Raw genomic sequence first — 13,422 nt, forward strand, 5'->3', positions numbered from 1 at the left:
GTCGCACATTGTATAGAGGTGCAAAAACGATCTTGTGGCGATGTGGCTGCTTCGAAAATAGTAGGCAATGCTAGCAATAATCTTCGTTCAATTTTTTTAGGGGAAAAAGTTAATAACACGAATCTCAGTGTTATCATGTCGTTGTCCGACAGGATAGATGTGGAGTCACATTTTATCCGGAGAAGATCACCGCAGTAAAATGAGTCGTCCATTCGGCTTCCGATCAAGGATTAGATGACATCCCCAAAGCGACGTCAGGCAGGATCCAATGGCCGTACCATCTGCCACTTGAATTTTCTCGAGACACCCCTTACCGACGGTAGGCTGATTGACGAATTGGAGAGACTTCGTAGGTACTGCTTCGCCGAGTCTGCCGATGCTGATCGTACAAAAAATCATTACGAAAAAGGATTGAGAAAACTACGGATGATAATTCGTAGAATACCCCCTGAGGAAATAGAGTCGCAAAATCCGAGGGAGCTTGTGCATTGTTCAATTAAGTTACTGATACACTTTCAAAATGTTCTTTATCACAGAGAATCGCTCTGCAACTGGAACGAACGTCGGCAGTATCGAATGGCAAGGAATTCCTACCTAGATCTGTTGAGCCTGTTTATGAAGAAGAATGAATCCGAAGTCGTTCGAGCTGTGATCAGTGTAATGAACGAAGAGAACCTCTTCGAGTATCCCGATTTGTCTTTGGACTTGATAACCGCTCCGGTCAGTCTTGGAATATCCGGATCAACGGTGGTGAACGAGCTCTGGAACGAAATTGAAGAGCCAACAACGCCGGTCGAGATCGCGCGTTCGATAGTTTGCACGCTCTACGAGTTTATGGACACTTACGACTGGCCTGAAACCGTCTCAACTGTCGTTGCCCTGGAAAGACTGCTCGGCATTTATCGTGCCAGTATTGGCGAAGGCGCTAACACCTCACCCTACAAGCAGTTCAAAAAAGGGCTGAAGGTCTGCGTCCAACGGACCCTGGAGCATCTTTCAAATGATCACATCCTCGTCGTGATTCGACACATGTGTTTCTGGTCCGTGGATCAAACGGTAAGCGACGAGGACGTCTTGGACTTTGGAAGCAGCTTGGAATACGCGGCCTACAAACACGCGACGAAACTGTTCGAAGACACCCTGACTCCGGATGTATTCTCGCTCCTGACACGGATGATTGCCTCCTCCAGCCGTCTGGTCAGCCTGCTGGGTAACAGAGTAATGCAGTACCTCATCGACAGGGGTGGAAACAGAACGCGGCTCGAAACGCCACAGATATTTTTCGAGGACACGGAGTACGAGCTGAACGTAAGCCCGTACCATCGAGAGGACAAGATTTTCCTGAAGAACAACCGCGCCGAACTTCACGAATGCTTGATCAGGGGAATACTAAACCATTGCTCGGCTCGACTCAATCTTGAAATGTCCTACTGTACCATTTGCCTCGTCGCAATTGAAGTGCCTTGCGGCTTCACGGCTGCGGCGCTCGTCTGTCTGGCCATGAATCTTCAAGATCTAACTACGGAGCGCGACGACCTGAGGCGGGAAGTCACCTTCCACGTCCACGCCTGCGTCGTGGCCATACTATCCCTACTTTGCTGGATTCACGGTGCGAAGGTGTTCTACCAGTACGTCAACAAGATAGTGATGGAAAGGGCCCGATGGGCCCCACATTTGAATCCACCCATACAGTCTCACTACTCTTTCGCCACCCATCACGTGCTCTGGGACAAACCGGAACTGTTCTTCGTTGACTGGGAGGCCCGATACGGTTTGTGGAAGTGTTTCCGTTTGTTGGAAAGCTGATGGTAGTATTCCATTTTGGACTGTAGTTACGATAAAAAAAAACCACAATTCATTTTACCAGCTGGAATGTACACTTTCGTCAAATTGAAAGATGCGATGAAGCTATAAATCTCTCCGGACATGATTATAGCTACAAACATTGTATTTCTGCATCGGGGCACACGTGTTAACGGTTTTAGAGTCGGCAGGAAAACTATAAGTTTTAAATCTGTGATTCCCTGATATGACATGCTCAGTGGATAGCATCTGGCTTTGCCGAAGCACCTGTCCAATACCTAATATCTTAGTTGTAGATTTAACCAAATTATCAAATTAGAAATCTCACTGTTTCAATTACTGCCACTGAGTGATTAAGCGCACATGTCAATAAGAAGAGAATGATTTATTTGATACCGTATCAACGAAGGCTTGAATATCAGTCATCAGTCTGGCATTGTACAATTTTTTATAATTTACGTCTGTACTTTTGATAGTTACTCTTGAATTCCGCTGCGCATCTGCTCGAATAGGTTTCACAAAATAATCAATAACCTAATAACAAACCGAGCGAGGGAATGAATGCGCTAGCAATGGAACCCCGTCATTCATGCGTGTTTCCCATGCAACTTGTTTGGCACGCGTCATTACACTTGTTATCTCCGCCTACAGGAAAAATTGTTAGGTTGCTAGGTGTTTTTATGATTATCAATCGAGTCTCGTACGAGCGATAGTGCAAAGCGACCTTCTTTGCGTTCGTTGGTTCGTTTCAACGAGTCTGTACGGTTCTTGAGAGTGCGGGAAAAAGTTGGAACATCTTTATTAACCAGTTAAAATTCTTACTGGATTATCGGTGTCGCGGATGATTCTTGAAATAATAAAACACTTGTACCGAATAGTCGAATTTCTCAGTCATTTCTCACGTTGAATTATCATAGTAAAATATGTCCGCAAAATTTAGCGCTCATAATTCATTCGCCGCATCGCCATTGAGAAGCAACACGTTCATTGTTCGTTCGAACGTAGTGAATAAGCCATCGTCAAAACGTAGTACCGGTTTGAAAAAGTTCGGTGAAAAAATAGTGGACGAGAAGAAAATTGAATCAATGAACAACCGCGAAAACAAAGACGAATTTGCAACGAGTGAGTTGAATCTGACTCTTGTCGGTTCGCCGGCACCCCGGTCCCAAATTCGTGCCACAGTCTCGTCCGCGAGCACCACTGTTAAGTCTAAAGTTAAACACTCCTACAACTCGAAATCTCGAGAGCAAAACGCACACGAGATCTGCATGGAAAAGTTGTACCAGTTTGCTGACAACCCAACAAAGTTCGTACACACCGAAAGCCGTGAAGATTCTCACCTAAAACTGGATCTCGAATTTTCTGACCACTCTGACGAATCTGAGAATGTTTACGATTCCCACAACATTGCTTTCGGCAAAAATGGAGAGTATCGTATACCCGAATACGACCATATTCGATTTCTCCAATTCAGCGTCGGCGATGCTCAAGATTCCGGTGAAATTCAGGATCGAGATACTTCAGCGTCCATTAAATCTGACAACTCAATAACAGCGAGAAATAATTCAAGCACCAACAAAGTTCGCAACGACAAACTTATTAGAGAGAATCCTCCCACATCGAGGACTTCGAATGATAGTCAAACCTCAATGTCCCAACGGTCAGACGGTAGTCTTGATTCGTCAGAGGGAGTGGCACAAGTCGAAGACCTCAATCCATGGATTTCGAAGATGGGCCATACTCTGCAGAACTGGACGAAGAGTAGCTCCGTTCTGGATCTCGGACAGAATTTTCCCCTAGGTTCTGCGATCAATTACAAGAACAACATAAACCCTGAAGTAGAAAAGTTCATGCTGAACACCGAGCTAGTACCGTTGCATGAAAACTACACCACCGTGAGTTTGCAACAGCAGCTCGATCCTATTTTTCGACAAAACTCTGCCCAGGTTCTGCAGCGCGAATCGCTGCAAGTGTCTATCGACAATTCGTCCCGAACATCCCCGGAGACCAGTAGAACCACCTTGAGCCAAGCCTCGTCCAGCGATGGTACTTGGCACGGACACAGCCTGAACAGTCCCTATTTCGCTTCTAAAGAAAGCAATTCATGGACCGATACCAAGAGTAACGTCGACCGTGAGGCCTCGATCAATAAAGTAGTCGTAGGCAATTACGAGGAGACGGATGAATACCTAACGATCATCAAAAACGAGCACGATTCAACGTTTACATCTGAGACTGGTGGAGTTGGCGAGTATATTTTCATTACTGATCAAATCGTGGACCCGGAATTGCACAGTCAAAGCAGTTCGCAGAGCCTTTCTGGTCATTCTCATAGTGTTGAAAAACCTGCGAAGTCTTCTACATGTTCGTCAACCACGAAGTCCGAGGATGATTCTGTTACAAAGATGAATCGACCAGATGATGACGCAAAGGATATTTCGAGTGGGAATGCGAGCACATCGGATTACTGTATCGGAAAGCTTTTCTCTCGATCACCTTCTTCTTCTTCTTCTTCTTCCTCTTCCTTTTCTTCCTCGGTTTTTCCATCGAGCAAAGACGAACAGCCTGTGAACATTGAAAGGAATTTGCCTACACGTGCTTCGTTGGATATTGAAACAGAGCTCAAAGGTGAAGAAAACGACGTCGGCATGGACAAGTGTAAAATATCCGGATCAAAGAAAGCAATGATAGTTACGGAAAAACGGAACACTGACCTTATCTACATGACTCGGGCGGAGGTGAATTTGGCTATTGATTATACAAGCAAATTGTCTGAAATATTTGAACGGGCATTGGAAAGATCCGCTAGCAAAGATCAAGGACAGGATGCGAAAGAAACGATTGTCAACCCAACATCTTCCGGGGTTGCGGGGTTTAGCAATACTCCCAAATTGATTTATAGATGCTTGGGATCTCCACATTTTTGCACAAGCTATCTCTCCTCTTGATTAAACGCCGCAAAAATTGTTTTTCCTCAGAATGAAGTTCAGTCAACTTAACTTAAATAATTATATGCAGGTAAACGCTGAGAAATAAAATTTTTGTACTTTATATACAACACCCGTGTTCAGTGTAATTACTATCCTATTAGACATACTATGACGATGCACAATGTCATGATCATCATTTCATTGAACTCTCACTTTTCCAGAACTTCTCATTGTTGATTTATCATCGCTCAAATCAGAAGTGCGTCTGAGATAATGAACACAGTCAAAATATAGAAAAGATTATCTACCTTTGAATCTAAGATCGTCATAGCCAAATATTGTCGCTAGATATTGTTGGTAAACTGATTGTGAGTAAATCCTGTACATGTTCATCGTTAACTTAATTCCATTAGGATTATGTCAGAAATTTGATGGGTTGATTGCCCTCGGTAAGAATCTAAAAATTCGACGATGACCATCAGATATTTCTTTCGGTTCCTCAAATCTTCTTAAAATTTTTTATTTATTTAGGCAGGATTAAGAAAGGTAATGCCGTCTTGCAATTACGGTATTAAAAATCTGGAGTATAAATTTTGTACATGGATCAAGGGATTTGCTTGGTCAGATTTAAAGTCCATTCGAAGATTACCAGTGGGATAAATTTTTATTCAAGATTAAGTCATCCCGCGTTCTTTCGGTGAAGGAGTGCATGATTTTTAGCAATCAATCTCTGATAGCAACAGAAGGAGCGTGTGTCTCAATCCAGTCCAAGTAATCAGTGACACGAACGTAGACACCGGGCCATCCAACAGCGCATCCCAGAGCTATTCCGAAGGAAACAACACCAACCTGGGTGATTTCACCATCGCTGTCAGTCACCACCAACGGGCCACCAGAGTCTCCCTGAAAAAAAAGCATCGATTTTGAACTCCATCTAGCCTGCACCGATGGATCGTCAGCCACCAAGTCAGTCACCACAGTGTTACACTTACGTTGCACGATGAGCGGCCTCCTCTGCCAGACAAGCAGATCTGAGCGCTGGTAACGCTGAAGAAATAGTACCGGGTGCACACAAAGTTAGTGAGGATCGGGTTCTGGGTCCAGCGGAGAACAGGACTGATGCTGCTGGAAGCTGTAATCCACCATGAGAATTGCAGTTCGTCATAAAATGAATATGCGCGTTGAAAACATCAACAGTATTATATGCTTACAGTCGGAGTCCCTTCCCCATCCAGATACGATTCCAGTTTCGCTAGCGAAGGTTTGTCCAACCTGGGAGCGACTTGGCAGACGAATGGGCTGAATGCGCTCTGAAAGTTTACGGAACCCAATTGTCCATTAACTTTTCCGTGCAATTCAATTTTTGTATAAAATCGTGATTTAATCATAAAATATTGTACCAGTGAATTGAATGGGCGCGGGAAGGCGCAGCAAGGCAAGGTCGTTCCTGATGTTCCTGGTGTCCCAGTTCTCGTGGACAATGATTTCTGCAACTTGGAGTACCACCTGTGTCGGTTCGTCTTCGCGGATGTACTGAGCTCCAAGAATGACTTCTACCGATACGGCAACGTCGACGCAATGAGCTGCGGTTAGAATCCACTCGTAGTTCAGGATGGAACCGCCGCAGAATCCGGTCGAGCCCGCGGCATTCGTTGAGAACAGACCAACTTGATACGGGAACTGTCCAGGACTAGCTTCTTCTCCTCCAACGACACGAGATGGGTCTAGGTCTTTGACGTCCTTAAGACCTAGAAAATTACAGGTTCGATACGTTACTTGCAAGGGCCAATAGGACAGTTCAATTCATGGAATATTATCCAAGGGAGACACTTACTCTCGGTCAAAGGACCTGCCAAGTCTTGTGGGAAGACTTCGATGGGGCTGATCTTGTTCCAGTCCACATCGATGGCCTATAAAATAAGGTATAAGAGAATTCTTTTCCGTTAACATGGGTGTAATTTCAACTATTTCAACGCAAGAGTTAGACAATATTCTTCGATCTTGTTTATGCTATCCGATTCTTATTTCCAATGAGGATTAATTACACAAGAAAATCAGGTAACAATAACTTATAACGTGGTACCTGGGCTACCGCCGCGACGAAACAAAGAGCCACAAGAACTTTCATTCTGCAGTTGGTTCTGAGAAGTGCAACGTTGAAGAATGGTGTGAACTTTTATACGCAAATTTTCAGAGATAAGAGCAAGAAATCATCTGATTGTCTGCCGCGAGTTAGATAAAACATGATGAATCTATACATTACATTGAACAGATAAAATCAGTAAGAAAAAATTGATCTAATCTGCAATACGTGCAAATATGTATGTAACGTGTCTAAATTGTATCACGTAAATGATCGTTGCTTCATTTCATGTTTTTTTTTTCATAAATATTGGATCGTATTTTTTTGTTATAGTTCCGAAATATAATGTTATTTGCCGTTCACAGTTTGTTGGAATTTCGAAACTCGCGTTGACTTGTGGTTCTTTTTATCCTTTAGGTGGACTATTTTCTTTGACTATTTTCTACGATGATTAATTCAGAATTGTTTAAATTAAAAATCTAGCGTATGCTACAATTACAGATGAATAATTAGAAACGGTAAAAAGAATAGAAATTGGAAACTGCAAAAAAAAGAAATGGGAATATATGTGAAGCTACAGAGATTACTTTCAGTAATATCCACAGTCGAGCTGATAGAACTTGAAAACGGAAATAAATATATAGACATAATTTTATGTATTCGGGCTGCCTAAAATTTCTAATCGATAATTGGTAATAATAGAAGTTCTCTTCGAAGACACTCATGCTTAAATGTCAAACTTGACAATAATCTACGAATTGGATTCGTTCATTGATGTAAAAAAACGAAAAAAACTGTATGCTCATCAGGATGGTCCTTATTCAGAGACAGTCCAATTCGTCTAGATTGCCTGGTATAATGATGTGATTTTTTTTTACAGATAGTGGCACCAATGCCGACTAAAACCTCGCAAATACAGATTTTTTGGAAAATTATTACTTATACAATAAAATATATACCGAAAAAAAAAAGTTTTTTCTATGTTATTTCCCATAAGAAACTTCGATCACAATGCGGACTATCTTAGAGTTGAGGTACAAATTTAAAAAAATTAGGCACTTGTTTTTGAATTATTTGAAGTGTTGATATGGGGGATGGGTTGGCAAAAATTCGACAACACCTTGAATAAAGACCGCCCTAATGCTGATGCTCACTTATATAAGCTTATAATATGTAAGCTTTCGCGGTAAATGAGACACAGGCAATAAGTTTTGATTCATTTATTCCAATTATTACATCCGTGGTACATTTGACGTTATAACGGTGGAATGCGTAATATCAGTCATGCGATTAATTGCTGATAACGATATCTCCGCCAGTGTTGGTTTCGATCCAGTCCAAGAAATCGGTCAGACGTACGTAAACTCCGGGCCATCCAACAGCGCAACCAAGAGATATTCCGAAGGAAACAACACCAACCTGGGTTATTTCACCATCTGTGTCAGTGACGACCAACGGACCGCCAGAGTCTCCCTGAAACGAATAATAACACAATTCACGTATTACATACCTTTGTTCGAATAATCCTCATTGTTTATACTCACGTTGCATGAAGAGCGGCCTCCGCTACCAGACAGACAAATCTGGTCAGTGTTGACCAAGCTCCAGTACCACGAACGGCAAGCGGAGTATGTCAGGATGGGGTTTGAGGTCCAACGAAGAACGGAACTCACGCTGTTCGATGCTGTTGATCATAGGGATTATCGATAATGCGGAAATACCCATCAAGTATACACTATCGATGGTTAATAATGATTTCGAATATACTCACAGTCGGAATCGCGTCCCCAACCAGATACAGTTCCGGTCAGCCCAGCGAAGGTTTCGCTGACCTGGGAGCGACTTGGCAGCCGAGTTGGCTGAACGAGGTCTAATAATTTTCAAAAAAAAAAAAATACATTATTCTTTACGGTGTTTATGCGGGGCTGCAAAAATAATAATCACGTCCGAGTGTTCACGATGAATGTCGTGGGAGTGAAATAGCTAATTTCAACGTACAATAAAAAGTTTACGAAAATATAGGTGTTTTCTTTTTTCTTTGGGACATATTTTCACCTTAATATTCAGCTTACGAATCGGTTAGAAATGGGTTACCGGAGTATTCAATGGCCTCGGCAAGCTTGATCAGAGCGAGGTCATTTCTGATGTTCGCAGCATCCCAACTCTCGTGAACAATGATATCGGTGGACGTGCGGCTGAACTGTCCATCTTCATCCTCATTGATGTTTTGGGCTGCGAAAACAACTTCCACGGACACCGCAACATCGACGCAATGAGCGGCAGTAAGAATCCAATTTTCATTGAGGATCGAACCACCGCAGAATCCGGTCGCACCCGCTGCATTGGTGGAAAGCACAGCAACTTGGTAAGGGAACTGTCCACGGGTGGCCACTTCGCCCCCTACGATACGGCTCGCGTCCAAGGGTGTCACATTCTTGAGTTCTGAAAAAATGTTAAAGTTGCGTACTAGACGTCGAGGGGAGGTGTAGATAGAATTGGTGGATAATCGATGGTACCTACTTTTGATGAGAAAACCCTCGTAGTCTGGGGGGAATACTTCGATGGGGCTGACTTGGCTCCAGTCTATGTCGTAGGCCTTGAAAATACAGAATTCATTGCTGTTAACGTGAATTGGAATGGGCGTATGACGTCTACCAGAAGTGCCAATAACCGTGACTTGATTCTAGGCAGCTTGATTGTGAATCTGCTTACTTTCGATCTGATCTACGTACGGAAAGAACACTTATACATGATTGGAATAAATATACCTGAGCCACAGCTGCGACAAAGCAAAGCGCTACGAGGACCTTCATTGTGCAGTCACTTTTTCGTAGTAATACGTCAAAGAACGGCACGTACTTTTATACGAAAACTGTTGCCGATAAGAGGCCGGAAATCACCTATCTCATGGCACAGCCTCGATAACCTAATGAATGAAATATCGGATCTGGATAAAATCGGTTGGCAATATTAGAACGCAATCTGAATGTTTTTTTTTGCAATGATGTATATTTTTCGTACACAGTGTTCGATCTGTATCATCTTGTAATCAAAAAATCCAGTTTGTTAATCATTACTTCGTGGTTTCAAAGCTATCTACGCATTCACGTGTAGATATTTTTTATTTTTATCGTAAATAACGACGATATAATCGTAATATTTGGTTCAATTATAATAAAATAGAATTCTGCACGCCATGAAAATAGTGAAATAATAATGAACTTGATGAAATTATTCTGAGTTTTGAACTATTCAAAACTGCAAATATACGTGAAATCGTAGTTCAGTCAATCGAGATAGTAAAATGCTATGAAGATTTTAGAATCGGACTTATACTTGTGACGAAGAAAACTTACACGAATGTGTAACATATATGCACTTTGGAATCAAAGAAGATTAAATTAATTTTTGAATAATTTTTTTTATTCAATATTGGTTTTATTACATTTTTAATATTTATAATAAGACTTTATTTTTTAATATATGATTTAGTATATTTTATTCAGTACAATTGGGTTGAAATTAATTCTTCATGTGTATTTGTAACATTTTTATTTGACTAAATATCTTTAATCTTTATGGGACGAGTTTCATTTATTTTTTCTTAAATCTATTGTTATTGTATACGGAAATTCTTGTACATATATTAAATGAGGTAAAGGTAAAAATCAATTACATTTGAGCAATTCATTGCATTCTAATTTATCGCACTTGGCGTCCCCTGATAACCACAACATGATTATCAGCGAGTGATTAATCTCTGATGAAGATTTCATTATCGGTGTGTTCCACGATCCAGTCTAAGTAGTCTGTAAGACGAACGTAAACACCAGGCCATCCAACAGAACATCCAAGCGCGATCCCGAAGGACACAGCACCGACTTGGGTCGCGATGCCATCGTCTTCAACAATCACCAAGGGACCTCCAGAGTCGCCCTGAAAATGAAATTTTATTAGTAAGAAAATTGACGTGCCTACCTGTTAGGTGTGTACCTGTGGTTGTCATAGTACCATAACACCGGTGAAGCAATTCCAATTGGTATGGTTCGAAGGTAAATAAATAGATAGAAGTGATACTCATGTTTCGCACTTACGTTGCACGAAGAGCGGCCTCCCTCTCCAGACAAGCATATTTGAGCGCTGTTGATTTGGAAAAAGTAATATATGCTGCACGCAAGATTTGTGGTGATGGGATTCTGCGTCCAGCGAAGAACGGGACTGACGCTGTTGGACGCTGCAACAAATCGTTACGATTGCAGGTAATTAAGGGGTTATACCTACCCAGGATTTTTCAAAAATTGAATTTTTTTTTTAATTACATTTTCGCATTGTACATACATTCAAGTATATGCACAGAAAATTTTATGTCGATGCGACAAGTATTCTTGAAGTTACGCGCACATTTGCAAAGACGCCTCGGAGCGTTTGAAAGTGCTTTTGAAAGTTTGAACGCTTTTTTATCAAAAACGGCTCAACCGATCAGTCTCAAATTTTTACACAAGCTTTATGAATATATTTTTCAGTCCTTGATCGGAGATTTTTGCTCGCCGGTAGATATTTTCCATTTTATAAACAAATTGAAGCGAAAATTTTAATGGAAAACCAAAATGTTTTTTTTTTTTTTGAGTAGCTGTCGTTTTGGTAAAACTTAATATTTTGCTTATTCCTTCGATCAAAGACGAGATAATACTTTATATCAACAAAATCTTTTTTGATTTTTCATTTGACAATTTTTTTCGGGGTCCTGACTAGGTATAACCCCTTGAAACCTAAAGTAAAAGTAATAAATGTTATTAGTCGGTATAAGATACGTATTTTGAGTATAATGCTCACAATCGGAATCCCTTCCCCAACCGGATACGATCCCCGTTTCACCAGCGAATGTTTGCCCAACCTGTGACCGACTTGGCAGACGAATTGGTTGGACACGGTCTAAAAATTTTCAAAAGTAATCATTAATTAAATGCTCCTAACTTTTAAGGTATCCGCATTCACGAATTAGAGTAACAATGAGATCAGTTTACTGGAGTATTCGATAGGAAAGGCGAGCCGAAGCACTGCCAAGTCATTTCTAATGGTCGCTGTGTCCCAATTCTCGTGAACGACGATTTTTTGGGCTGGAACTCTGTATTGTCCTTCTTCGGGTTCATTGATGTTGTGAGCAGCGACAATAACTTCTACGGATACCGCAACATCGACGCAATGAGCAGCGGTTAGTACCCAATTTTCATTTAGGATCGAACCACCGCAGAATCCGGTCGAACCCGCGGCATTGGTGGAAAGAAGGCCAATTTGATACGGGAATTGTCCAGGCGTAGCTTCTTCTCCTCCAACGATACGCGTCGGATTTACGCGCTCTGCATCCTCGAGTACTTGACAGTTTGAAAATTATAATATATTAGATCGCTATAATCACGGTCTTTTCCAGAAGGAGTCTAATACCCGATGTAAGCATAATTTGCGGCAAACTGCACAGGTCTGCAACCAACAAACTGCACAGGCACAAGAAGAAAATGTTTCGTAGGCGAAAAGAATGAGCACGGAATGTTAAATAAATTTCGTAAAGATATTGTTTGTTTAATTTTGTAAGAAATATTGTTTAGTTCATTGTAATGCAATGGTGGTGTTTTTCATTATTGTTATGCTCTTTTTATGCAAACACCTTGTATTTTGCAAGAATACTGCAGACGATGGGTGGAAATGAAAGTAATTTTTGGATTCAGCACCCTCGAAAACTTTATACTTGCCAAAAACATCCCATGCTGTTGAAATAAAATTTATTTTGCAGACCTGTACTATGTTTCGGAGTAACTTACTCTTGGCCCAACGATCTAAGTTGTAGTCTTTCGGAAAGACTTCGATGGGGCTGACGGTATGCCAATCCACTTTAGTCACCTTAAAATACCGAAAGTTTCTTAGATTGTTATAATAATGTTTCGACGTTTAATTCAAATCGAGAAACTTTAGATTGCACGCAAGTGCTGGCAAAGATCGAAAATTCAAACTGCTAAAAATACCTGACAATGAGCCGCAGCCGCCACCAAGCAAAGTACGATGAAAATCCTCATCTTGACACTATTCGAAATCATGTAAGTTGTCATTGTTTATATACAGATTTTGTACAAAGACGTAGCTTGAAAGAAATCAGTGACTCTGCACGTAATGATGCTTGTTAACTTACGATAAATCTCACGAGAATGTAACGATAACATTAGATTGATTGGGCCTAGATTTAATCTATAGCATGGTCAAATGTGGTTCAATACCGTTCGTATTATCAACACATTATTCCTTAGTTAATCCCTGTCAAGATTTTATAAATTGACATTTGATTGACGTACGTTGTTTTTTTTTTTACGTACATGAAATATACCAGACTGACTTTACAGTCGGCGATTTATTGTTTACGGATATTTCCTATTTGAAAAATATCAAGATTTTGCATGGAATATAAAAAAAAAAAATTGAAAAAAGGGTGCTACTATAGTGGCTTCTGTCACTGAAAAGATTAAAGGATGACGCACAATGGAATATACTGTACTCATTGTATGACATTGTTGTCACAATAACAGTATCGTTATTCGGACATATTTTGCAGATAAGCCT

At 41.0% G+C, this 13,422-nt stretch overlaps 3 protein-coding genes across 3 annotated transcripts; 1 reads left to right on the forward strand and 2 right to left on the reverse strand.

Moving 5' to 3' along the window:
• The first annotated feature begins 100 nt into the window (after positions 1-100).
• On the forward strand, positions 101-1,807 carry LOC124175353. The gene is made up of 2 exons (XM_046555526.1): positions 101-353; positions 537-1,807. Exons 1-2 carry the CDS (start codon positions 235-237, stop codon positions 1,804-1,806), a joined length of 1,389 nt encoding a protein of 462 aa, XP_046411482.1. The 5' UTR covers positions 101-234; the 3' UTR covers position 1,807.
• A 3,571-nt stretch (positions 1,808-5,378) lies between these two features.
• Positions 5,379-6,912, reverse strand: LOC124175374 (brachyurin). Its single transcript, XM_046555577.1, has 6 exons — positions 6,817-6,912; positions 6,568-6,643; positions 6,134-6,481; positions 5,945-6,043; positions 5,726-5,865; positions 5,379-5,636 (listed from the first exon to the last, which is right to left on the reverse strand). Exons 1-6 carry the CDS (start codon positions 6,859-6,861, stop codon positions 5,457-5,459), a joined length of 888 nt encoding a protein of 295 aa, XP_046411533.1. The 5' UTR covers positions 6,862-6,912; the 3' UTR covers positions 5,379-5,456.
• A 1,109-nt stretch (positions 6,913-8,021) lies between these two features.
• Positions 8,022-12,899, reverse strand: LOC124176871. Its single transcript, XM_046558680.1, has 12 exons — positions 12,834-12,899; positions 12,633-12,711; positions 11,841-12,188; positions 11,650-11,748; positions 10,911-11,050; positions 10,573-10,752; positions 9,585-9,674; positions 9,337-9,412; positions 8,911-9,258; positions 8,588-8,686; positions 8,361-8,500; positions 8,022-8,289 (listed from the first exon to the last, which is right to left on the reverse strand). Exons 1-12 carry the CDS (start codon positions 12,882-12,884, stop codon positions 8,107-8,109), a joined length of 1,833 nt encoding a protein of 610 aa, XP_046414636.1. The 5' UTR covers positions 12,885-12,899; the 3' UTR covers positions 8,022-8,106.
• Between the last annotated feature and the right edge of the window lie 523 nt (positions 12,900-13,422).

This window comes from Neodiprion fabricii, chromosome 2, assembly GCF_021155785.1.
Source record: "Neodiprion fabricii isolate iyNeoFabr1 chromosome 2, iyNeoFabr1.1, whole genome shotgun sequence".
Lineage (NCBI taxonomy): Eukaryota > Metazoa > Arthropoda > Insecta > Hymenoptera > Diprionidae > Neodiprion > Neodiprion fabricii.

Coding starts and splice junctions, on each gene's coding strand:
- LOC124175353 (XM_046555526.1), top strand. CDS start 235: ATGACATCCCCAAAGCGACGTCAGGCAGGATCCAATGGCCGTACCATC. Junction 354..536: donor GAATTGGAGAGACTTCGTAG/GTACTGCTTCGC, acceptor TCTTTATCACAG/AGAATCGCTCTGCAACTGGA.
- LOC124176871 (XM_046558680.1), bottom strand. CDS start 12,884: ATGAGGATTTTCATCGTACTTTGCTTGGTGGCGGCTGCGGCTCATTGT. Junction 9,259..9,336: donor CGAGGGTTTTCTCATCAAAA/GTAGGTACCATC, acceptor ACATTTTTTCAG/AACTCAAGAATGTGACACCC. Junction 8,290..8,360: donor GAGGCCGCTCTTCATGCAAC/GTGAGTATAAAC, acceptor TATTCGTTTCAG/GGAGACTCTGGCGGTCCGTT.
- LOC124175374 (XM_046555577.1), bottom strand. CDS start 6,861: ATGAAAGTTCTTGTGGCTCTTTGTTTCGTCGCGGCGGTAGCCCAG. Junction 6,644..6,816: donor TCGTCGCGGCGGTAGCCCAG/GTACCACGTTAT, acceptor CTTATTTTATAG/GCCATCGATGTGGACTGGAA. Junction 6,482..6,567: donor GGCAGGTCCTTTGACCGAGA/GTAAGTGTCTCC, acceptor GTAATTTTCTAG/GTCTTAAGGACGTCAAAGAC.